This window comes from Cottoperca gobio, chromosome 8, assembly GCF_900634415.1.
Source record: "Cottoperca gobio chromosome 8, fCotGob3.1, whole genome shotgun sequence".
Classification (NCBI taxonomy): domain Eukaryota; kingdom Metazoa; phylum Chordata; class Actinopteri; order Perciformes; family Bovichtidae; genus Cottoperca; species Cottoperca gobio.
The window spans coordinates 7,679,186-7,703,965 of NC_041362.1; the positions used below are offsets into that span (position 1 = coordinate 7,679,186).

At 40.2% G+C, this 24,780-nt stretch overlaps 4 protein-coding genes and 1 non-coding gene across 11 annotated transcripts; 2 read left to right on the forward strand and 3 right to left on the reverse strand.

Moving 5' to 3' along the window:
- Positions 1–380: 380 nt before the first annotated feature.
- slc25a10a (solute carrier family 25 member 10a) lies at positions 381–4,776 on the reverse strand. Of its 2 annotated transcripts, none has more exons than XM_029438444.1 (11): positions 4,405–4,776; positions 3,744–3,863; positions 3,491–3,605; positions 3,371–3,419; positions 2,786–2,827; positions 2,654–2,697; positions 2,231–2,301; positions 2,055–2,147; positions 1,325–1,402; positions 1,115–1,171; positions 381–963 (listed from the first exon to the last, which is right to left on the reverse strand). In XM_029438444.1, exons 1-11 carry the CDS (start codon positions 4,492–4,494, stop codon positions 910–912), a joined length of 813 nt encoding a protein of 270 aa, XP_029294304.1. In that variant the 5' UTR covers positions 4,495–4,776; the 3' UTR covers positions 381–909. The 2 variants fall into 2 exon arrangements, with proteins under 2 accessions (XP_029294304.1, XP_029294303.1); XM_029438443.1 differs by having other exon boundaries at positions 382–979; positions 4,405–4,774.
- A 1,654-nt stretch (positions 4,777–6,430) lies between these two features.
- Positions 6,431–6,502, forward strand: trnae-cuc (transfer RNA glutamic acid (anticodon CUC)). Its single transcript has one exon. It is a non-coding gene; the product is annotated as a tRNA-Glu (tRNA).
- Positions 6,503–7,302: 800 nt separating this feature from the next.
- Positions 7,303–11,679, reverse strand: mrpl12 (mitochondrial ribosomal protein L12). Its single transcript, XM_029438449.1, has 5 exons — positions 11,464–11,679; positions 9,682–9,880; positions 9,504–9,572; positions 8,705–8,842; positions 7,303–7,977 (listed from the first exon to the last, which is right to left on the reverse strand). The coding sequence occupies exons 1-5, from the start codon at positions 11,520–11,522 to the stop codon at positions 7,861–7,863; spliced, it is 582 nt and encodes a 193-aa protein (XP_029294309.1). The 5' UTR covers positions 11,523–11,679; the 3' UTR covers positions 7,303–7,860.
- A 4-nt stretch (positions 11,680–11,683) lies between these two features.
- On the forward strand, positions 11,684–14,275 carry LOC115012703 (methyltransferase-like 26 B). 2 transcript variants are annotated; one of them, XM_029438447.1, is made up of 8 exons: positions 11,684–11,707; positions 12,204–12,347; positions 12,434–12,636; positions 13,393–13,555; positions 13,656–13,715; positions 13,801–13,868; positions 13,972–14,050; positions 14,138–14,275. In XM_029438447.1, exons 3-8 carry the CDS (start codon positions 12,437–12,439, stop codon positions 14,183–14,185), a joined length of 618 nt encoding a protein of 205 aa, XP_029294307.1. In that variant the 5' UTR covers positions 11,684–11,707; positions 12,204–12,347; positions 12,434–12,436; the 3' UTR covers positions 14,186–14,275. The 2 variants fall into 2 exon arrangements, with proteins under 2 accessions (XP_029294307.1, XP_029294308.1); XM_029438448.1 differs by having other exon boundaries at positions 11,694–11,707; positions 12,277–12,347.
- Positions 14,276–14,351: 76 nt separating this feature from the next.
- On the reverse strand, positions 14,352–24,093 carry hgs (hepatocyte growth factor-regulated tyrosine kinase substrate). 5 transcript variants are annotated; one of them, XM_029438442.1, is made up of 20 exons: positions 23,914–24,093; positions 22,338–22,422; positions 22,110–22,185; positions 21,670–21,762; positions 20,722–20,845; positions 19,882–19,934; positions 19,668–19,736; positions 19,399–19,523; positions 18,952–19,063; positions 18,731–18,829; positions 18,551–18,646; positions 18,371–18,409; positions 18,091–18,255; positions 17,756–17,966; positions 17,492–17,664; positions 17,262–17,402; positions 16,897–17,080; positions 16,651–16,787; positions 16,066–16,248; positions 14,352–15,803 (listed from the first exon to the last, which is right to left on the reverse strand). In XM_029438442.1, the coding sequence occupies exons 1-20, from the start codon at positions 23,948–23,950 to the stop codon at positions 15,681–15,683; spliced, it is 2,325 nt and encodes a 774-aa protein (XP_029294302.1). In that variant the 5' UTR covers positions 23,951–24,093; the 3' UTR covers positions 14,352–15,680. The 5 variants fall into 5 exon arrangements, with proteins under 5 accessions (XP_029294302.1, XP_029294299.1, XP_029294300.1 ...); XM_029438439.1 differs by having other exon boundaries at positions 18,937–19,063; XM_029438440.1 differs by having other exon boundaries at positions 17,756–17,969; positions 18,937–19,063; positions 20,722–20,839; positions 23,914–24,092.
- Between the last annotated feature and the right edge of the window lie 687 nt (positions 24,094–24,780).

Below are 24,780 nucleotides of genomic sequence, written 5' to 3' on the forward strand. Positions count from 1 at the left end.
TAAAAGCCAAGTTATATTGTATTAAAGTGTTTCTAATTGGGAGCTATTACATGCTGAACCAGCCAGTGTACGTAAGTATTTCTATTCAAGAGAGAGGAGACCTGACAGTCAGCGGAGCAGCGCTCAGACTGACAGAAGTTCAGTAAATAACTAAAACAAATAGTCAACAAGGCCGTGGGCCACACGCACATCGCAAGAGATTTCTTTATTGATTACATCAGTGTTGTTTTCGCCGTTGTAAACTGCAGCATTTTCCCCAAGTGCACTGTTAAAAAAAAAAAACTCTCAGGGATAAGCAAAGTTTTCAAAACCCTTCCTATAATATGAAAATAAATAATGTTTTGACAATGTTTACCAAAAGCTTTCTGGTACGAATACAAATACACAGTAAACACTATTCTTCAGTGTAACACTGTCCCCCCAGATGTCCCCCCAGAGGGCAAAGAAGGCCTAGTATTAAAAAGTGTCATTGCGTAGTGGCTCAAAAGGACTTTATCAGCTGATATGAACTTTTAAGTTTACTAAACCTTCTTTTCACTATCCCTGTATCAGATTCCTAGCTGCTCGTGTCATCACAGGTAATGTAACTGTTTTGGCATTTTAAGTTAACACAACCTGATAATTCAAGTAATCTTTGTTTGTAATGCTGTAGAAGAAAAAATAAAAGTATTTCTTTCTTTTATTTGTGTTACGGATGAAAAGGTTTTTTGTAAGGCAAGTTTATTTATATAGCACAATTTCAACAACAAGACAATTCAAAGTCCATTACAAAAAGAACACATTATAAAATGACATTTAAATATATTAATTTATTGTGGACATACAACACATTGGTTGTTGTTGGATCTAGTGGACTCTTCCAAGCTATACAACACGCTCAGGTGACTACCACTGCACCGAAATGCTGCTTTAGTTGTTCCAGGAACATGAAGGTGAAGACTGTGTGAGGGATGAGACGGATCGCTGCGGGAACAAGACCCTGGGCGCAAATCGTATCATTATTTCAGCAAGTGAAAATCTTTCCAAAGGGATCAACATTCACACAGTAAAATATAGTCATGTCTGAAGGGAAACATCTTGTCTTTGTGTTATTAACAGTGAAGGTGACATCTACCTTGTAAAACGCCTTGGGGCCCAGTCTTGCTGTTTCTGTCAGACAGTGAAGCACACCCTGCAACAGGAAGACACAAAAACTAAGACGTGTCAAACTGTGTAACTCTCCTCACAGACCATGAATAAAACATACATATCAGAGAGATGGGAGGAGACCGAAAGAGATTCCTAATTCAACATACAAGTCAGCTGTCAGTGTGCACAAACTCACCCTGTATTCCAGTTTTGAGTTCATTAATCTTGTTTTAACGACATCAAGCGGTTGGCACAGGATCGTGGCGCAGCCCCCCTGTGTAGGGAAAAATAAAAGATGTCGTATTTTGGAAAATGTGACAATTATAAACTGTGCTCTTCTCTCTCTTTAGGAACATATGTCAAGACAAAATAAATAATTATCTGCACTATGAAACAAGATCTGAAAACAGAGCCAGTTTCACTTGAAGACTAACATGTTGAAACTGTGGAACACTTTAAACTTATACGCTCATTTGTGCATGTTTTCAAGAGATGCTAACAGCGAGGAAACTCAGCGGCCTTGGTGTTTATCAGCAGATTTGGAGTACACAACTATTGAGAGAGTGTGTATAATACATTTTCTAGGATTGTGTTGGCAAATAAAAACATTGGCACAAGCATAAAAGCCCTTGACTCAACTTCTGGAAAGGAAAAGGAAGAAAGTGAAGAGTGTCCTGGCAGATCGCTCCCAGTTTAAGCTCTTGTGCTCCGGGAGGCGCTATAGAGTCCGTCTGGAAACTAAATATGTATTCAAGAAGTCCTTCATCCCAAGAGCCACCAATATTCTTAAAGTAACACATTGTTTTAATGTGTATGTTCTACTAACTGCTAACTTCTTGTGTTTGGTGTGCCAAAGACTGATTAAGATATACTCTTTATTCTATTCTATTTTGTATATAGATATACAATGACAGGGGGTCACTTACCGCAAACACGCTGGCCAGGAAGTGAGTGAGGATGTTGTCAGTCAGATAACCAGCAGCCAGAACCAACTGCTTGGACTGGTCGTAACAGGACAGCTGCGTGGAAAAAAATGCACAAACACTGTAAAGATAGTGAAGAAGCTTTTAGTGACTCATCAGTTGAGTGGGGGTTTGTTTACCTGTCCGACAGAGACCAGTGCACCTCTTGTAGAAGCCATTGAAGCACCAGAGAACAGTTTTCTCATTCCCTCTGCAAAGGAAACAGAAGAAGAATGGACAACATATAAAGGACAACGTAAGCAATGTGAAAATGTACACGCTTGAATTTAGGGTACTATCAATCATGTGACATGTGAAGAAATGCCAACACACAGGCTAAAAACATAGATGCAGAAACTCATTTGTTATGCTGAAGAAATGCTCTCTTTTCTTTCACAGTTTTTACACTTTGTCACCTTTTGGAATAGTAATAAATTCATCTTTTGCTGCAATTGAGAAGCTTTTTTGAAGTCATTTGTCAGTGTCTGTGCTATGTGGCGCAGCGTATGAAGGAAACAAACGTATGCTTTCATGTAAAGTAAGAAAGCTTTTATGAATCTTACCTTCATTCCAAACACGTAAAAGTCCGTCTAGTGCATGAGCATAACTGGTAGAAGAAAAAAACAATCTCACAATGTGGTGATGTAGATGAGCATAGACAGTTTCCACTACATTTGAATACAATTTTCACTTACTTTCTCCTGAGATGTACCGGTAACTTGACATCATTCTGCATCCTGCACAGATGACAGATTGAAATATTTCAAAGCCAAGAAATTGTCAGGATGAGTAATCTTCATAGTTATTATCTTCCTATTCAATTCAGTGAAAATGTAGCTATTAAAGTGAAATGGGGAGCAGAAACGGTTGCAGCTTCTTTTTTTTTAGTGACGTCAAATCTAAATCTAACTTCAACCCAATCCTGAATTTCACATAGAAGTATGAGCCTACTTTTTATTTTTTTATAAAAAGAGTTATTTTGCAATTATGGAAGTCCAAGGCTGTGTCTTCATTTGAAATGTAGCTGTAATTTAATTTGATTATTTATCTTTTTTTTTTAATATTAGGATTGATTTATGTATTGTTTGACATTAGATCTGAGCTGAGATCTGTGCACCAAAGCAGCAGTACAATAATAGCACTGCACTATAAAAGTGCAGGTTGTGACTTCTCCCTGGTGAACATGATATCAACATTGTACAGTCTATGTAATGTACACAAGAGTTTATTAATGAAACAAAAACCATACAAATAATAATAAAACTATCCACTAAACTCACCGTACATTCACCAAGTCAGCTGGCGTCCCTATGAAACCTCCTGTAAACCCTGTTGGGGAAAACATATAAAAGATTTAAATAAAAACAACGGCTAACAACGCCCAAATACTGTCAACATACCTCCGAAGGCACCCAGCAAGACTTTCTGGTAGAAAGGCACGAGACCTTTGTTCTTCCTGTTCATCTCGTCCCTGACAGTTTCATAAATGGCAAACCGTGACAAAGAATATGTCATCTATGTAGGAGAAAAAAAAAAAAAGATTGTACAGCACGGACATGTAGAGTGAGTGAGTACATCATTTAGTGTGTGTGTGTGTGTGTGTGTGTGTGTGTGTGTGTGTGTGTGTGTGTGTGTGTGTGTGTAGTTTTCCACCTGCCGGCAGAGGGATGCGCTGAGGCCACTGTAGAGAGCCAGATAACCTTCTCTCCTCACCACGTTAACAGCCATTCCAATCATCCTCACCCTCACCTCCTGCTGCGTCTGTAAGTGCACCTGGAAATGATGACCACATGGAAGCAGCAAAGGGAGTTAAAGCAAGAGCAATAACTACCTGCACAAGTGTTGCTCCTATCATACGCAGGTGCCACTGTGCATCACGCAAACACAATTGGTGAGTCTAAAATGAAAGCTGACAACTCCAGGTGATATTCAGCTGCCTGTTTTGTTCTGTTTTATTCAATAGTCACATAATAGCTGTAGGAAATACACAATTGTAAAATGAAAGCATCCAAACAAGCCTGTTTATTGTCATACTCAAGGTATTTTAGGCACTTTGTGGCCAAAGTGACTCGCCAGTTTATTGAAATTGGGTGAATTGAAACATTGTCATAAAACAGCACGCTACTCTGAAAGTCAGTGTCAACAGGAGAAGAGAGGATAATAAAAAATATATAATTTAGTTAACATTTTCCACAATGCAATTCCAGATGCACCCTAGACAGACCAATGAAACCTCATTGGATAATTTTCCTAATTTCTCATCGAGAAAGTTGCGCAACAGTGGTAATGAAATTAAAAATCAATTATCTTTTACCTTAATTAAATCCAGTGGGTGTGTTAAACAGGCGGCCATGCTGGAGGAGACTCCACCAAAATACCAACGAGAAATGCGATTCTCCTGCATGCTGTATGTGAAACAAAGTCCAAAACAAGAAGGCAAAGTGTCGGCGTCTCAAAGGTTGCTGGGACAACTTTCTCCAAGGCTGCTCTCTTCATCCTGTTCCCTCAACGCTGCTGGTGATGGTTGGCTGCTTATCATATTAAACATACAACAGACAAACTTAGTGCCAAATCTCCCCTTTTTGTTTCTCAGAAAGAGCTACACATTGTGGATTGACATATGGCTGAACTTGTCCGGGAGAGCAACGCCTTCGTATACTTGCTCCATTTTCTGTGCCAAGAAAGGGGTGCAGCTGGTTTGTGGAAGGAAGCGTACGTGACTAATATAAAAATAGTAAGACAGCTTGACTGCTGCTGTAGTTTTGTGTGCAAGCATCCCAGGATTCAACTAACACAGATCAAAGGTCATGAAGTTCAAACATATTTTTGTCAAGAGTAGACGTCCAATTATACACTCAGTCTCAGGGTCACAAAAAGGGCCGTGACGTCAAAAACACAAAGTATATCTTCACTCTTATTTAGTTAAGAACATTCAACAGTTTATGCAACATTTCAGGAAGATGCATGACATGATTTTAAATGAGTGGTGCAGTAGTCGTATGAATGGGCAGCCTGGAACTGCACTGTGTGTGCGGACTCAGAGCCGGACAGAGAGGGAGGGGGCTCATGACAGATGACAGAAACAGTAACTGGATACCTGCTCCAAGCTGGCTCCAAGTCAGAGCAAAGACAAGACATAAGCAAACGCTCGCTGCTGCAGGATTTGACACATACAGACACGTGTGATGCACTAATGACCCTAGTGGAAACCAGGAACATATCATGTATTCGGCCCATAGGGAAAACATAGGAAAATGATTCAATCTGGTGTAAAATGTTGAAGTAATTTAAAACCTACTATAATAATATAAATTATTTTATGTTGTGAGATTAACAATTGTGGTTTCAATGGGGAGATTTTATCCTTAAGGTTTTCAGTGTCTGTATTTTTGGCTACACAGTTTATTAAAGACTTATTGATGGTTAATTAACTTCCAACACATTATTCTCCAGGATAATATCCTATGACTCTAACCAGAACTGAATTACATAGTTCTTTAAACTAAGTTCTGCAGTTGTGTGCTCTGTTTCTTCCTCGTGTTACATCCCTACGGATCGTCTTCATCAGTCTCTGTTCACAGATTTAACAATGGGCCTTTTTGCCGTTTTGAAATGTGCTTCACCTACTGTGACACGTCCAAATGTGTGCTGTGAAAAAGGCCTATTCGGAATAAAATCATGAACTTGATTCAAGCCTGTCCAATTCAACATTTTATTTGAGCGTTTCTATTCATTTCCACTTACATTTGCATATTCTTGCCATTTTGACATTTTTGGTGATTAACACTTTAGTTTTCACTTTCTATTTTCAATTTTCCAGTTCATACACTGTTATTTCAATATCAAAATGTATTCATCAAAATGAGCAGGCTCTTCAGTGTGTTTTCCAATGCATCTGAAAAAGGAAAGTAATTTAGCATCAGTCGGAAATTTCTCATGGTTTCATCTGGGAGTTGCTTATGTGTACCAAATACTTACTTTACTCAAACTGAGAGCTTTGTTGTATGTCATCCTTACTCCTTACTCCTATCCATCTACCATCCTCTTTGTCAGCTGTCAGCAATTTAGGCAAAACCTGCAATTAACCTCAAAAAGGGAACAGATTATAAATAATAAATGCACAGGATGCAGGGTGGCATGTTGCTTTTTGAAAGTGTAAAACATTTTCCAGGCACAGAACATAAATAAATAAATAGAGTAGCCTAAAGCTACAATGGGCCCCATTAGGACTCTTGTTTCCAACCAGTCTTCTATCTGATAGATTGCTGCCCACCCGGTTTACTGCATACTGTTAGTTTAGATCGCGTTCCAATTATAGACTGTCTTAAACATCCTTCACTTCCCTGGTGGTCTAGTGGTTAGGATTCGGCGCTCTCACCGCCGCGGCCCGGGTTCGATTCCCGGTCAGGGAACGACCGTTTTGTAGAGGAAGTAGTTAATTCCCTGTTCTAAGTGAGGAGTACATTATTGACTGGAGAGAAGCTAGTTCACTTCCTGGGAACTGTAGAGGTGCCCTTGACAAAAAGAAAGGGCACAGTGATTATAAATTAAAATGCACGTCTCATCGTCCTGTTTGTGTATGTGTGTAAAACAACAGTGGGAAAAGCATAAATTACCACGTTTTGTAATTAATTTCTCCTCTTACAGGACAGCAACAGGATCCTGTCAAACCCAATTTGGCATAATTACAACACATTAGTATGTATACACCGGAACAATATGTGGTTCAAACACTGAGGTGATAAAGAGAGATCTTATACCCTCTAGTGGTCAGAAACAGTGCAAACAATACATTTAAATGCTCACTTCTGCCCTACATAATATGAATAAAGGTTCAATGTGTAATTCCACCTGCTCCAAAGAAATAGGAGGCAGTATTTCACGTGGGGCTTATCCATGTGTGGTGGGCCAACGTTGGTATCGATATTGGTATACTTGCGTGATGAGATCGATACTTAAGTTTCAGTTTCTCTTCTCTACGTTCAATAGTTTAACTCCCGTTAAATCATCGTGGTTGTGCATGTGCAAACATCGGTATCGGAAACACTGGCCCTGTATTTACTTGGTATCGGATCGATACCAAATTGTTCAGTACCGCCCACCCCTAGTGTTTACTGGGGCACTAATGTTATCCGGGGGCTGTAGTCCTAATGTTACGTTACTTTGTTTATTGGACATATCTTACACATTGGACCTATAAGGCAACACACAATTTATTTTCCATTTTAGTTTATTTATCAGTATTCTCTTCTTTTTTAAGTTTGCATATAAATCACCCACAAGAACACATGAGAAGAGACAAATATGGAATTTTCAACTTTAATCATATTATTAACAATTCTATAAGTAATAAGGACTCAGCCCTGCCATCTGGTGATCTTTGACAGAATGGTGTTCATGTCCCTACAGCATTATCTTTCTTTCTGTGAAAAGTTAAACATACACACACACAGAATGACCAACTGACTTACTTGGCACCCGGGCCATTATTTCTGTAGCTTGTTTGCTACACCAGTATCAGACAGACACATGAGCAGAACAAATGACAAGCAAACAGCGGGGCAGCCATTTGTGCAGGCTGTGTGCCTGGAAGGTTCAGAGTTGTACTGCCCCACCTAATGCCGTTAAGAGATCGTATAAAGTCAGAAGGCATTTCTTTGTTTTCAGGGATCCTCCTCTTTGTCATGTAAAAAAAAAAAAAAAGATGCAAGAGAATGAAGGATGAAGTGCATGAGCAGCAACATTGTGGAGAACAGGTGGGCACACAGATCTACACCAATTCGATAGTGCCGCCTGCTGCCTCCAGGGATGCTTTCAATTTGTCTGCCTGTTCTTTAGATATATTAGCTTGGATTTCCTGGGGAAGAGACTCCACTAGTTTCTTAGCCTGGTTTAGGAAGGACAGAAAAAAAAAGATGATTTAGTGAGAGGTTACCCAATCTGTGAAAACAGGAACTGTGACAATGTCCTGAGCTAATATGAAACATTGGAATAGAAACCAATAATGTACTTTATTTTTTATAAAGGGACCAATATTGGTAAGTCTGCTCAGTATTTTATTATTTGTGGTGAAGAGAGGCAAACATCTCTGCTTTAACAGATTAACAGTGATACTTATGTTTTCAGAGATATTACACAAAACACCATAGGAAACGGCAAAGGAAGGCTGTGATGAAGACTATACTCTCTTTAAAAAGAGATCTACACTAGTCTTTTGTAGGTCTACTTTAGGCACTAAGCAGCTGTATAATATAAGTATTGTATTGAGAGTTTGCATCAGCAGAAAGTACAACATATTAAAGAAGTTGCCCAGTGGAGCTGTTTGTTAAACCAAGTTTCTCACCTAAGGTCTAACAAATGTGTTAAATGTATTTGTACTGGAAAATACCATTTTAAAGAATATTACAAATCCTTCATTGTTTACATCCATGCTTGCTAACATGCAGCCCTCCTCTAAGGTGGGTTGGTCCCTTGCTGCTTTGTCTGGCATGTTACCACCATCTACTGTCTGATCTGCAGGCATTACACCTTAGCATTACCTCACCATTGGTCGAAAACTCCACAGGGCAACTACCTTTAAATGACTACAGAACTGAGCACTAATGATGACTTACCTGCACCAGATTCAAGCCTTGGATGCAGTTCTTCACTTCCTTTATGAGTTTGACTTTTTCAGCTGCTTTAAAATCTGTCAATTTTACTGTGAAGTGAGTCTGCTCTTTCTTGACTGGCGCCTCCTCTTCTTCTACGGCCTGGTTTCACACATAAAACAAAAGTAATCAATTAATTCTCTTAAATGTCAGACAGACAGACAGACAGACAGACAGACAGACAGACAGATATTCAATCAGTGAAACTTGTAGATGTAGATCCTTTGTCACAGAAGTGTTGATTCAAATTTAAAGTCATATTTGAAGTTGTGGTATATGATGGTGTAGCAGAGGAAGTTATAGTGTAAGGCAGGGGTGTCAAACATGACGCAGGATGACTTTGCAAAGTGTAAAAATGAGTTGTTTTGATCATAAAGTAAAATACTGTTCCAGATACCTGTGACTAAATGTGTTGTGCCTTTGTAGATACACTGTGATCAGTAAGTTGTAACACACATGTGTAAATGATAAACTAATACTATTGTTGAAATTGCAACTTTTTTTCTAAAGAAGTTTCAGGTTGTTCATAATGTTTTGTAAAAAGATTAAGTTTGAACACTTTCAGAATGTACTTGTACTTTCTTCTACTAAAAAAACAAAGGGAAGAATTTGGAGTTGTTGTTATTTACAGGTTATTATGCTGTGATGTTACTGGTCCGGCCCACTTGAGATCAGATTGTGCTGCCTGTGGCCCCTGAACTAAAATGAGTTTGACACCCCTGGTGTAAGGTGTTCAGTTATATTGTCTACTGTCTGTACTTACAGCAGCAGGTACACCTGCAGCCATCGCCCCCATCGGCATCATCCCAATATCCTGAATGTTCAGAGTTTTCTGCAACCAACAAAAAACAGCATGACCCAACATGACACCACAGATGCATCACAATCTATCTGACGAGGCATATGTATGGTGCTTTAGGTTCTGTGACTTTCCCACAAACCTTAAGGAGCTCATTGAGGTCTGACACCTCTAATAAAGTGAGGCTGGCTATGTTAGTGACGAGCTCTTGGATTCTGGGAGAATACTGTTTGGGTGCTCCGTCGACTGGAGGGGTGGCGATGGCGTCTGAATGGGTGGCTGGACTGGTCTTCAGAAGTCTGAGCGCACACAAGGCTGGTGCTTGCCGCTGAAGCTGTTGCCTGGAAAATAAAATTGGATACACAAAATGATCGCCTATTCGTGGACCTTAACTGTGGCCCTCAAGAGTTCAACATACAGGACACAGCATATCTAGATATCTGCAGATCCAGCCGAGAGCATCGGCAGCGAAACATCCACAAGCAGAAGACATCTTACGTAAACATGAGGTCACCATTTGGTGCCTCACATTTGGTACAGACTTCCAAGCCTTGTCTGGCATCAGCACACCAAATGTTTGGGCTGCGTTTCTCATGCTTGACGTGCACTCCAAAAAATATTTAATGGATGCATTTTCAGTCACAATGTACAACTGACCAGTTCATCCCAATTTTGCAAAAGTAACTGGATAATAATGGATTTTGGGGCTGCATTCACACCTGTAATCAGCTCACTGATTATGCATTTTGTGCACATTATGCATGTGTGAGACCCCTTCAGTGCGTTCCGCCTTCAGCATCCTGTAGCCTCCAACCAAATCTATTTCTATTTATTTTGTATCCTGTTTTGAAGAAGTCACAAACATGCATAATGTGCACGAATGATGCAGTTTCTTTTATAAGAAAATGAGTTTAACTAAAACAATATGTCTATTAGCCAATTGATCAGTTGAACAACATAATTAATGAGCATCTATATATATTTTTCCTCAAGCAAAAATACCAAACATTCCTTAGTTATAGCTTCTCAGTTGTGAGGATTTGCTGTTTCTGTTTCATACACAGTGGTGGTAGAAGAAATATTCAGATCTTTTACGTTTACGTCAACTTTAACTTTAAGTAAAAGTATTAATACTGGTCTTAGGTGATAGCAAACTGTATATAAATCAGGTTTGGACTACTGGACAGTCAAAAGAAGCAGTTTGAAGAGACTATATTTTGGTTTAGGAAATTGTGATTGTGAGTAAGAAGGTCCTAAAAAAAAAAAAAGAGCAAAGAGTAAGAGAAATATGTCAAAACAGCCTTAATTATTTGTTGTTTTCCTAACCGGCTAACCACCTTGAGATCCCTCATATATCCTGTGACTCTGAAAGGTGGAGAGTACCAACCCTCCGCGATATGCTGTGTTGTACAGACTACTGTTAGTTCTGGTGGCTTCTTTATTTACACCCCGAGGGTTCCTTAACAAACAACCTGCAGTTCATGTTAAGTAAAGACAATTAGCTTGCGGTAATTTGATCACCATAAACATGAAGTTCCAGTCACACGAGTGTGACCTTGGTGACGTTAGCTGCTTCATCATGGAGGAACATGTCAAACAGCTGCTTCCTTTAGATTATACTGCCACACTAAAGACAAATTGTTTTAATACAACTAACTGGCTTCAGAGAGTTTAAGCTGGAAGGGGTTACGTTACTGATGGCTAAAGCTAACGTTAGCTTAAAATACCATACTTAACCACACACACACACACGTCTGCGGATTTAATACATATTTTGTATTAAGACAAACTACAGAGACGACCGCCAGCAGTTACTGGCTGTCTGCCCTTGAAGATGCAGGCAGTCAGACACTGATGTACCGTTAAGCGCTGCCCGGTCTTACGTGACTGACTGGCTGTTGCCCGCTTGTCTGACGTTACTTACCGGTGCGTGGTGGCTACAGCCCGCAGCGCGGTGCGGAGGCAGCGTCTTGTGCAGTACATGCTAACGTTAACTGAGGCCGTTTATCCCGATGTCTCTCAATTATAAAACAAGTCTGTGACAGCAGTGTCTCCTTTCAGTCCTCCTGTTCAAAAGCACATGGCGTCCTCCTGACCTACCCGCAATGCATTGCGTGAGTTGTAACCTGTGAGAAAACCTACGGGAGCCGATGAGGGACATAAGAGAAGTAAATAACACTGATATTTACACATATTATATCATTACTCTTGAAAGGTTTACAAATGTAATCATAGTTAGTACTAATTTACAGTACCAGCATTAATAACACACACATATACCTTTGCAGTGTTGGGTCAGATTACTTCTAAATGTACAGTTCCTAAATACAAATGACATGTAATCTAATGTGGATATTTTGGATTACTTCAAAATCAAACATTGAAAATATTGCACTGTATACAAAAAAAATTAACGCAGCTACAAACAGTTCAGCATTTCGTGAATTGATTGCATTGGTGGAATCATGAAATTAAATGTCATAATTTAAATAATTGTCATATTTGTATTAAATTAAATATTGATTTTATTCATGCAATTACCACAATACGATGGTTAGCATGTTGATTGGTATTGCTATTCAGACACAAACTTATCATATTAATTGATCTCTTTCACTGTGTTTTATTTGCTTGTGCGTGTTCCACCTGTACTGTACGTACAAGCGCTGATCACAAGGGAGGAGCACAGAGGGAATCCTCTTAACCAGGTAATCTCTGTACCCATCTGCTGTCACAGTCGTACACCACACATAGCCTCCACCAATATGCCATTTCCCAGCTACTCTCGGTCAACCAGCACAAGTTAAGGTAAGAGGAATCCTCACAGAAAATCAATGCATAAACTGGCGATACAAGATGATAGTGCAACTTGTACTTCTGCTTTTCTCCTTCAGACCATGCTGCTGTCTCCCCTGGCAGAGAGGAATTGGGAGGATCTGTGTTTGGTGGTTGACGATGCGCTGGATGACCAGTCCCACAGGCAGCTGTTCGCCTTAGAGTTGGGTTCTGGAACTGGGCAGCATGTCATACGCTTTGCCCAGAAGATGCCCTTTGTAACCTGGCTGCCATCAGACATCAAAGAAGAGTCTCGGGACAGGTTTGTGTTTTATAGAAAAAGGATTCCCATAGTTATGTGTTACATGTATCAGACACAATAACCTATTAAGGATCCTAATTAATGGCTATACAGTAGCATACAGTGTGTCACAGTAAGCTTCATGGGAATACATTTTCCAGGTGTGTGGGTATCAACAGGGTCGGGTAGTAACAGATTACATGTTGTCAGGATAACGTAATCAGATTCCAAAAAATAACCGCAATCAACCCAAATTAAATTAAAAAGAAATGTGCAATTAGTTACATTGTCAAGAATTACTCAATAACATTTTTGATTACTTATGTTAATGGGGATTTAACTAATACTTGTTTTTTTAATTATGAGTTATGGTAATTGGAGTTCTCCATGTGGCCTTTGATTAAAAAACAGCAGCAACAAAAACATACACCAAAGAAACAGCATCCTATATGTTGTAGAATACACACAGTACACCTGTAGTTTGTGCCAGTAGTATTTTTGTAAGGATATTTTGATGTGACCGACTGTAAATGGTGAATATGTTAAATTAATTATATTTTCAATCTTTGATTTTGAAGAAATCCAAAAGGATTCAGATTATATGAATGAATTAAATGGATAACATTACTTATTACAGAAATTGCCATGTCATTTATTTTCAGTAATTGATTACATTTCAAAGTATTCTGACCCAACCCTGGATATGAAAATAGCAGCAAGTCATTTATTAGAATCTGATTCTGACGTTGAAGATTAAGTCTGGTTACTCACTTACAGTATTAAGGCATACATTGCTGCAACCCATGTAAAGAATGTGCTGCAGCCCGTCCACCTGGATGCCAGCGAGCCGTGGGAGAAATGGGCAGGCCTTCCAAGCAACTCCTGTGATGTCATTGTTGCCATCAACTTACTGCAATACAGCTCCTTCAAAACAGCACAGGTAGGCCTGATTATGTTGTAATTGAGCAATTCAGGATAAAAAGAAATGATCAAAATATGCCAGTTTCTGTTTCATATAGTTTATTCGATAATTTCCCAAGGGTGTTTTCAATGGAGCAGGCCAGATCCTCCGACAAAATGCTATTTTGATCACATATGGGGTGAGTAGCGACAGTCGTTAACTTTACTGAGCACTCAACATATCTTAATGTCATCACCTGAGTACAAATCTTAAACATGTTCCAGGTGTATGCTATTAATGGCACCATTACACCAAGTTGTAACGAACACCTGGATGCAGAGATCCGACAAATGTGAGTGGCCATTTATTTCCTCCGATACATGACGGGAACTATATGTGACCAGGGAAGCTCTGCTGGTACGGTGTAAATAGACAAATGTAATGCTTTGACACAGGAATCCAGAGTGGGGTCTTCCAGATATCGATGTGCTGAGACAGCTGGCCTATGGGCAAGGGATGCGTATGGAGAGGATGGTGAGTCACCTTCCGTAGCTTGGGGAAAATATACTTTTAATATAACTACAATATAGCTTTTACACCTGTATCGTTTCTTATTTCCAGATTGAGATGGAAGAATACTACAAATGCCTCATCTTCAGAAAATTATAAAGAACCTTTTCTGTCTGCACAAGTTATATGTTAAAGAACATTCTTATCATGCGACTCATCAATGTAATGCGATGGCCTTCAGCCCTCTTATTGCAACATGTATGAATGTGACATGTGACAGGTTAAAGGTTAGAGGTTACAGAAAAGATTCAAGATAAAGCAAGTGGACAATAAGAACCAGATATTTATTAAATATAATTTTAAAATTACTTTTAAAGTCAGACAGATCAGTATGATGGACTGATGAAGATCACAGATGGCAACTGAAGGGTTACAGAAATCACTGATTGGTGCGTGATACATACATACATGCATGCGGCACGTCATGTTCATTTCCACATTTCTGGAGAGCCATGTACACTTTAGAAAGTAATTCCCACCTGTACTCACTAAGTATATTTCCCAATCTGGGACAGTTGCACACGGGAGAGGGGGGAGGTTGGAGGCCATTTGCAGTTAATTGTATGTTAAGGTCCTATGGTTCTTTACGTCTTGTCTTGTAACGGTACTTTATTGTCAGCAACATAAGTCAATAAAGAGATGCAGGATGCTATTAGAGTTGCTGTATTGCTTTAGTATGTCAATGTTATAATCACTAGTTGTGTCATTTCAATGATATAAATTATGAAAGTATATTTATCGAGGATTAAACAACCACCCTGGTCATTTTCTACAACTCCTCCCACAATGTACAGTCCCTGCAATGCGCTTCATCATTTAAGAAACTACATTACAACATTCGATATTCCAAGCAGCGCACAACAAAGAAAATGGCAAAACAAGATAAGATAACCCCAGTGTGTGTGTGTGTGTGTGTGTGTGTGTGTGTGAGAGAGAAAGGATGGAAACAAAACAAGTACAGCTGGAATGGCGAGCTGTGAATCTGACGGAGATCTGAGTTGGTGCCTTTTAATTCAGACCTTTGAGTGTTCCTTCTCTCCCTAGACATCCCTCTTTATCTTCACACCCACAATCTCTTAACGAGCACAGATCACTGCGAGGACACGATGCACTAACTCACTTCCATTCCAGAAAATAATGAAAATGTAACATGCTAATTTTTGCTTTAGAAAAATATGCGACAAAAGGATGGTTATGTCTTGTCTTTTTTTTCTTCTCAATTATTATATTTATTCTTTTTTTTGTTTTATAACTTTAATACCACTGACTATTTCTGAGCTTCAGTTATTCATTTAATAAGGAAATATTACATACACATCAGCTGGAAAGAGGGAAGAAGAGGGTGAAAGGGTCTGGGTTATGGTGACCTCTCTTGCAGCTTCACCCCACGTTTCCATACTTCAGTGGAGGAGATGCAAAGAGAGCGACAGATCTGCAACATCATCACAATATTTTACATTGCCACAACATCACAGCACAGTTGAAGGTGGGAGGTGTGTGTGTTTCCAAGAGGGGGGGGGGGGGGGGGCAGAGAGTCCAGAAAGTGAGGTGAAAGACCAAAGTAGGAGAGAGGGTGTAGTGTGTCGGGCCCCTTTCAGTCGAAAGAGATGAGCTGTGCCTCTGCGCTGCCGGGCACAGCCTGAGGAACATGCTGCTGCTGCTGCTGCTGCTGCTGCTGCTGCTGCTGCTGCTGCTGCGGGCCACCAGGGGGAGCCACCTAGCAAGACAAGAACGTTAAAGGTTAAAATACAAAGATTAGTAAGGATTGAGATTGAAAGAGCATGAAAAGTATGAGTACAAATACCAAGAAATTATTAGACAGAGCTGCATATTTCAGTATAGAAGACACCTTTGCTCATTTACAACTAACGCCTATTATTTTTTAGATTAATCAATTAATCTAAATAAATGTCCAAAGATAGTGATAAATATCCATCCCAGTTTCTTAGAGTCCAAGAAAAAAGGAATAAGTGGCGTACCTGTTGGTACATGGGCGGCTGGCCTGGCATGTACTGCTGTTGGGGGGGCATATTGGGGTCCTGTCCTGGCAATGCTGAAATCATGTTCTGCATATTGTACTGCTGGTAGCCCATGTAACCCATACCGTTAGTGGGAGGAGGCTGGGCCATGGGGGGCATACTCTGAGCCTGCGAGACCACATTCTGCACAAAACAAGAACAACACTTAGTGGTCCGTTTATTTCTCTGTGACGAATAAACAGCAGGAAGTTCAAACTATTCACACCAACAACGATGCTAATTTGCGACAGTTGCAACACTAAAAGGGCAACAGTTCATTCTTTAGGGAAAGAAATGATGGATTCAACATTACATTTAGCAAAATGCTCAGTGAATTTGAGTTCCCTCTGGTAAACAGTTACGCAGAGAATATGCACCAACGTCTCGTTGCGCTATTTATTCGTAAAAACAAATGCAGTGTGTCCTGTGTTGTTGGCGACTGAGGAAAACAAAGAGATCCCACAGCGGCACCAACAATAACACCACTTGGAAACGCTAGGTGGGAAAAGTTTTCTGTTTCTGCTTTAAAGTGGGAGCCATTCAGACCTGGTAGCCCTGTGTTGGTGTGGGCTGATAGTTGGAGTAGGGTGGACTAGTAGTGGGCGGAGCCTGACCCGGAGGAGGAACAGGCTGCCCATTGGTGCCTGCAGCCTGGTACATGTACGCATTAACCATATTGGGATCTGAAAGAGAGGGCAATCCGTCACACTCACACACACACACACACACACACATTGCAGTAGGGCAATTAAATTGTCCAGTTCAGAAGCTATCTAAAGTACATCTTCTCACCTGGGGCAGCATTGGGCATGGCCTGGTACTGTGGTGGTGCAGTCTGTCCAGGCTGGTTCATATAGATGTTGTGCATCGGTGAACCTTCCACAGAACCAGCAGGGCTGAACGTTCCCGGGTAGCTGGGTGGAGCACCTGGCTGGTACACCACCCCTCCCGCCACATTGGGGGGCAAAGACTGCATCTGCGTGACAGCACATGCATGTATTATCACACCTTTATTCCCAAAGACTTACGAAGAGGTAAATATGGTGTATAATTCCCTATTTCATTCAAATTGCAAAAAGTGACCAATAAAATGAAAAGTACCGACAGCTGACGGATATGCTATTATTATGAGATTATTACGAGCATCATGTGTGTACCTGGGCGTAGGGCAGAGAGAAAGCAGGCATTTGGGCTCTCATCTGGATTGTGTGTTTCTGCTGCTCCAGACGCATCTGCCTCTCTTTCTCCTGGTCCTGGAGGCGCTGAATGGCCAGCTGTCTTTGCATTTCCAGGTACTCCTGCAGATAAAAGACAAATCACTTGTGAAGCGTGATGATGAATAGTCTATCAATAGGTTCATTTTCAGTCGGGAGTCTCATTTCTTAACCTGTTTCTTCTGCCTCATGATCTCCAGCTTTTGTGCCAGCTGGATCTGCCTCTGTCTCTCCGATTCCTCGGCGGCACGACGCAGCTTCTCTCTGTGTTCGTCCCGAAGTGCGTTGAGGGCTGCCCGAGCATCGCGCACCTGAGCCAGCTTGTCCTGCAGCCCCTCATAGTACACTGCGGACAACATGTGACAGTTCAGAGACTGGACACGCAGGATGTCAGAAGTGCATTGGTGCACGCAAACTCATGCAGAGCTAACACTCACATCGCTTCTCATCTAGCTGGTTGAGGATGTCCAACAGCTGTGGATGCATGTTGTTAATGGATTGGAAGAGCGAGAGCACGGCACTGTCGTTGGTGATGCTGCGCCCGCGCATGTGGTTGCTCTTCATGCGGTTAAGGAAGGTGGTGACAGAATTCTGCAGAGCCTTCAGAAACTGCTCATGGTTCTCCTCTGACTCCCCGTTCTGGTACTGCTGCTGAAGGCGGGAAGAGAGGGAAGCAAAACACAGAAAAGTCATTTGTGGTCCGCCCAATTTAGTTCAGCTGCACGTAAAAAAGATACAAAAGAATCTGCTCTCAGCACAAGTTTCAACATACCTCCACTATGCTGACTGGCTGGACGGGGACATGACTTTCGACTGGCTGACTGATTGGCGGAGGGGGCTCAGCCAATGGCACAGGGGCAGGGGCTGAGGGGGTGGGACTCTTGCGAGCCTCCTCTTGTTTCTTCTCCCAGTACGTTCTGTTCAGGTAACGGGCCAGCTGGAATATTGGGAAATACTACCATCAGTATCATAAACACGACGCAAGATTTCCATTAATCTACGTTCATGCGGGTATAGAAGAAGAAGAAGAAGAAGAAGGATTCCACACGTACCTCAGGGTCTACATCTTCAGCTGATGGAGCAGAGGAGTTCTGAAGAGAGCATATTGGTCACATTGGTCAGTGGCAGAACAGATTTCAATCATTTGCTCAATAATGAGCGGAGACTTGAACCATGAATGTGTAAATAATTCAGTTTGCCAGAGAGGAAGGCAGCATGACAGGAAGTCTTACCACAGGGGAAGTGTAGAGGGTGCTGACTGGCGGTGCTGAGGAAGTCACTGGAGTGGGATCAGCTTTGGGATACATTGAGTAGGAGTTCTTATGCCTCTGAAAGAAAGACATACAGACATGTATCAGTTTCTGTCTATAAGCACAAAAGGTACAAAGTAAAATTTCAGCAGCGCAGCCCACCATCCGCTCCTTCTCCTCAGCCTCGCTTTGGGAAAGCGCAATGGCCAGCTGCAGCTCCTCTTCCTCCTGCAGCGCTGCCTCATCTCTCTTGGGGGGCATCTGGTGAGAGAGCAGCGGCATGATCCATAAAATATGCCAACAGGCCTTATTTTCTTTTAAAAATGAATTTTGACTGTAACTAGTGTAACCATAAACTAAGCCATTACGTTTTCCACTTCTACCTGGGACTGTTGGGACAGCGGACTGGTCAGGTACTCAGGTGGCAACTCGACAGCGCTAGGGGTGGGGGCTTTCCCCTCAGCTTTCCTGAGTGGAGGAGAGAGGGAGGGGTGGCTGGTAGAGAAGAGGGATCAGGGAGGAGAAACAAGCGCGTTAGTCAGAGACGAGCTGCTTGAGACGCCAAGATCTCTACAAAAACACAATACAAGAAAGTGCATAACGCTGTCAATGTTGAGGCTCTAGAGGTTTAAGTCAGTCAGTCAGAACCATTACCACAAACAAGAAGCTACAGGGGGCTGATCAGGAATCTAAAACCAATGCATACTTAGGCTCAACTATGCCAGTGTCATACTGCAGCTGATGAAGTCGCTCGACAGATATAGAGCCGCTGTACTTCTCACTCCCGAGACTGAATATTCACGTTACTTCCATCAGATCTGGGGACTCACTTGTTCAGCAGCTCAAAGCAGGGCTCACACACACGCACTTCCTTCTCTATCCCAAACTTGGGAATCGTGGAGTACTTAGACGAACACTTGCCACAGAAAATCTGTCCGCAGGCTCGACAATGGTGCTGGGTGAGCAAAGAACACAAATTGAGGTCACCTTCCGCACATGCGCTATAAACATATACTCCACACGTACACGCCGCTGTAACTGAACACAAAGGAAACCACACGTTCTCCAAGTGTCCTAGTTTCAAGAAAGCCCAGCCTACCTTTCTTGTCATGACTCCAAACTGGACTCTGCACCGGTGGCACTCCTCAGCATCAACCCAGTCTGGGGCCTGGGGCAAAGCAAACAGACGTCATATACTACACCTCTTTTAGTTTAGTGCCAATGACCAGCACCAGACTGTGTGGCGAGCATTTACCACACAACTCAGGCCCATTGTCCACATCAGTGAAACAAGAAAACACAACATGTCTCACTCTCTCAGCTGCAAACATCGCATCGCTCTCCTTAAACTCGGGGAACACGTGACCTACGACGAGTAAAGCAGAGAGAAACAGGCCCGTTATTCATACAGTATGATACGAGCAATGATATGTAATAATTGTGGTGCAATGCAGCGTACCGTGTTTTTTTTAAATATGAGCTTTCAGTTCTGCTTATTAAAGGGTTCGTACAGCTCTTTAATACTAAGATTCAAGCACTTTCAACAAAATGTCCAGACTCTCGAAGCCTTCATCATCACATCTAAAAGTGTTACTATGAATGCAATTGCATAAAATATTATATTATTATTATTATTATTATTATATTATACAAACAATACTTTGTTGATTTTACCAGCTGTTCATATTTCCTCTGATTGTATGTTTTGATCATGATTATTTAATTGCTCCATGTCTGGTGTGAGACGTCAGGAGACACAAACTGGACGACGGGATTGTTTATGATCAAATATTCAAATGTTCTTGCTTTGCATGAGTGATTGTGTAGATGAAACATCACATTATGTTGAAAATCAAGCATTTTTTTTTAGGGAACATGTTCAAATTCAAGCACATTCCTAACCTTGAAAACATAACGGTTAAAATTAAGCATTTTTTAAAATTTTAAAAACTTTGTACGAACCCGGTCATTAAAACATTGTAATTGTAATTACACAAGTATACAAGTGTTGATGTGTTTTTCTTATATTTAATTGTAGGTAAGACAGGCTGGGAAACATTCCTCTGGTTTATTATACTTTCAGAGATCCTTACGCTGGAGCATAAGCTTGATGGGAAATCACTTAAAGTAAAATACAGCACGTGTCCACTTACCTTCCACTTTCATGATCTGGTAGGTGTCTTGGACCACCTTATATTTGGGTTCGTTGCGGAAGGCATGAGCCCAGGCCTGGATCAGGTACAGGATCTTGTTTCTGACATTTGGTTCCGTCTGTTCCTGGTGGTAAGAGAACCACACAGTGAAACAAAACGTCTCTACACCTTTAAATCCCTCTTGTATTCTTCCTTTTGTAATCCTACATTTCTGTTGTCACATCACATTGGTACAACTGAGCTCTTCAAACACAAACTGAGTCAAACTACGTTGTGTTTGGTGACAAGAGCTGAGGTGGGAAGTCCCTTGTTATGGTCTGAAAAAGGCCTCCAGTCACACGGCTATGACATCATCAGGAAGTGGAAATCAGCATGGGCTGAAGGAGCTCGTGTCACATGATACAGCAAATATTGCTCGCTCACGCTGCCTGACGTGATGAGGCTTCCTGACACAAATATGGTCAGAAATATCCCCTTGTCTGTGTGACCAGCAAGCACTGCTTGTTTACATAATACACACATGCTGCACAGATGTGGTTTAGATATTATTTCACCTGGTTAGAGGTCAATTCATCGACAGACGGCAAATGAATCTGAATAAAAACCCAGAATGACAATAAACATGCCAAGCATCTTAAATATAAAGATTTGTTGCTTTTCTCTATTTTATATCCTTGTAAATTTAATATCTTAAGGTTTCGGACTGATGGTTGAATAAAACAAGCCATCTGAAGATGAAGATTAAAAATAATCATTTCTACATTAACTGATAAAGAAATACTGACTTCACCGTTATCATCAAATTCAGCTTCACAATAAAAAAAGACAGTATTGACTACAACTAAGGTCAAAACTGGGATTTTGGAAGTGTTTGTTGGAAGGAAAGTATATTGGAAATTAAACAAAGCAGGATTATGAAGATCAAGAAATGAATAGAATAAAGGTCACCTTGAGTAAATCCTTCAGTTCCTCCATGGTTTGTTTGCTCGCCACCTCATCGTGAACTGTCTGGCCACAGTTCTTCACCACTGACTCCAGGACCTGAAGGGTCAAGTCACATAATCGTTCAAATTCAAATAACCTTTATTGAATGGCACGACAGATCAGAAACGCATATTGCCAAAGCAGTACAGAAAGTGATTAACATTGACGGATGATTAACAACAGTTATACAATAATAGCAAATATCAACAATCTATCAAATACAATATAATAAAAAGGCATTAAAACAACAACAACATGGGCAGCGTATTACTTTTAAAGATGTAATCACTCAACAATGTACACACATTTCAGCTTTCTCCTAAATAGAGGTAGCACATCTGTGACAAGTCAGCACACTAACACACAATAACAGCTTTACAGTTTCCACTGCATACACGTCTTACCTCAAGTGCATACAGGGCCACATGTGGATTCTTGTCACTAAGCTTCTTCTTAATGGCCCCAACAGCAGATTTAGCTCTGCAAGGACAAAAGAAAATATTGCTCAAAAGAAAAATATGTCAATTTAAATCAGCAAAGCACTTAAAAAACAATAAAACTAATAGTAGAAACGGTCTATTTTCAACTTCCAACTAATGATATGAAATGTAGAAGTGGGCAGGATCACTTACTGTGCGTCTCCTTGTCGAATGAGATCACATATCTGCAGGATGGATTCCCAGTCAGTCTCCAGCAGCAGCTGACTGGTGGCTTTATCTGGAATAAGTACAGATGGTTAATAACATACATGTCCAATATCTACCACAAAGTATCTGCTGCACCAAACCAACATGTAAAACAATAAATAACGGGACTTCTCTTCTCCTAATTACGGTCCTGACGTGTTGTGGACTTGCTTTATGGAAACCATGTTTGTCTGATCTTTATATAGATATAAAGTATTATCTAAACTCAATTGTCAGTTTATTAGGTACACACCTATAGTATCTTAAGTAATGCTGCTTAATACAAAAATAATGTAATAATCCCTACCTTCATCAAGGTTATAATATTCAGGTTTTGTTTAAACTGCTTTCGAGAGGTATTGAATTCACTTCATGGTCATTTTGGAGGCTGTAATTTGTGGTGATGTTGAATTGCACTGTGTTATACCGACAGGTGCTACTAAATTATATTCAAAAACAACGGCAACTAAGTGTTTGTATCTATACATAGATGTACTGTATGTTGTGTAATGGTGCTTTTGAATTAATGCAAATCATACAGTGATGTTTTCTCTTGTTACACAGTAATTATTGTGCGACAAGAAGAGAGATAACTGAACTGCAACCATGTTGTTTGTTTGTTTGTTTGTTTTTATGAAGAAACAAATTCAAATTCAATTGATCTGTTAACCTTTCGATATAAGAACACATATTGGCATTTCACATGTTCATTATATTCGTTATTATCTATAAACGTGTGTAGCCTTGCTGATCTTGAGACATCTAGTTTTAGGAACTTACAAGGTGACTATTTCGAAATGTCTGAGTTACAAATGACCAAAGTACCACACAGAAAACTTGCTCCAGAAAATATCAACTGACATGTTGAGAAGTGTAAACACACAGATATCGGTGTTATCTGACATGGCTGTCAATTTGACATATTTGAACATGTATGCGCTAGTGTAAGCTAAGATAATTAGCAAGCTAACGTTACCTTTATCAGCTGTATTTAATGGCAAGGTGTCTAATTCAACGTAACGTTGATCTATACAAGGACTAGACTAGCAGCTAGCTAATCAACCTGTTGTGGACTTTTTAAGAAAAGGTTAAAACAACACTAAAAGTAGGTTACCTCACACATGACCATGTTGTGCTTGGCTTACAGTAACATTATTCACTAGCTAACGTGAACATATTATCGTGAGTGAAGCTGATATGAAGCTAAAAGGGAAATTAAAAGCCTGGTTTAGCTCGGATAATAGCACGAAGATGATAAGGTAACGAACCTTTGATTAGACTTGGAGCAAAAATACCGGACAAATATGATTGTAATTGCTACTTATCTAGTCGGATTGCTAATTTAAGTGAGCCTTTCGGGGCCTCCGGACAATAGGAGTGAATTGTTAGCAGGCTACAATTAGCTGGCCTGAGACTGAGCCACAGCCCAGCGTCTGTCAAAACAATACGCTTGAAAAACATCGCACTTTGACTTACAGTTGGCTAATAAACTGTTAACTTAAAGAATGTGCTAATAACTTACCCAGAAGCCTCTCAAAGGTACCTCCACCTTTTCCCATATTAGATTCAAAGTCTCAAAGTAGCTGTCGAGGCGTCTTGTTTAGTGAACGGATCCTGATATTTCCGCTGATGTTAGCCTGTTAGCTTCTCTGTTAGCCACGAAGCACAGCTGTACGGCTCTTCCTACTTCCCACTTCCGCCGCAGAAACAACAACATGGAGGGATTTCTTCCTCTAGCGCCTGATAAATGCAATAACAAGTAGCCCTATATTTGCGTTTGCAATTTAATTTATAATAGTTTTTTATTTATTAGCGCCTTGAGATTGCTTTTAGCTTTGAAAGGCGCTTTACAAATACATTTATTATTATTATTATTATTATTATTATTATTATTATTATTATTATTATTATTATTATTATTATTATTATTATTATTATTATTATTATTATTAATTTATTTATTTTATTACCAAAGGACTCTAAACTAAAAGTTAAACAGTAGCAGCACATACAGAACATATATAAGTGATACAAATACATAAGAAGAACCTAAGATGATACTATTATAATAAAGTTAGTCTACATAGAAAAAGAAAACAGCAGTATATACACAGATGTATACATATTTTTTATTAGGTTTCAAAGAGTAGACAGAATTAGTCACTTCAAAAAAACTACAGATCTGTCCAACATTTGTGGACTATATTACATTAAAGGTACAAGAAATATCAAGGTCTCTAAAATTAGTGATAAGACAATTAGCAGGGTGTAAAAATAACTAACATTTTAAAATATGTACTTCCTTCGTATAGTTTGAAATGCAGTACTTATAAGGTAAAAGCCAGTTTATATTCTCAATTTTGACCTTTATATATTCTTTCATTGAAAC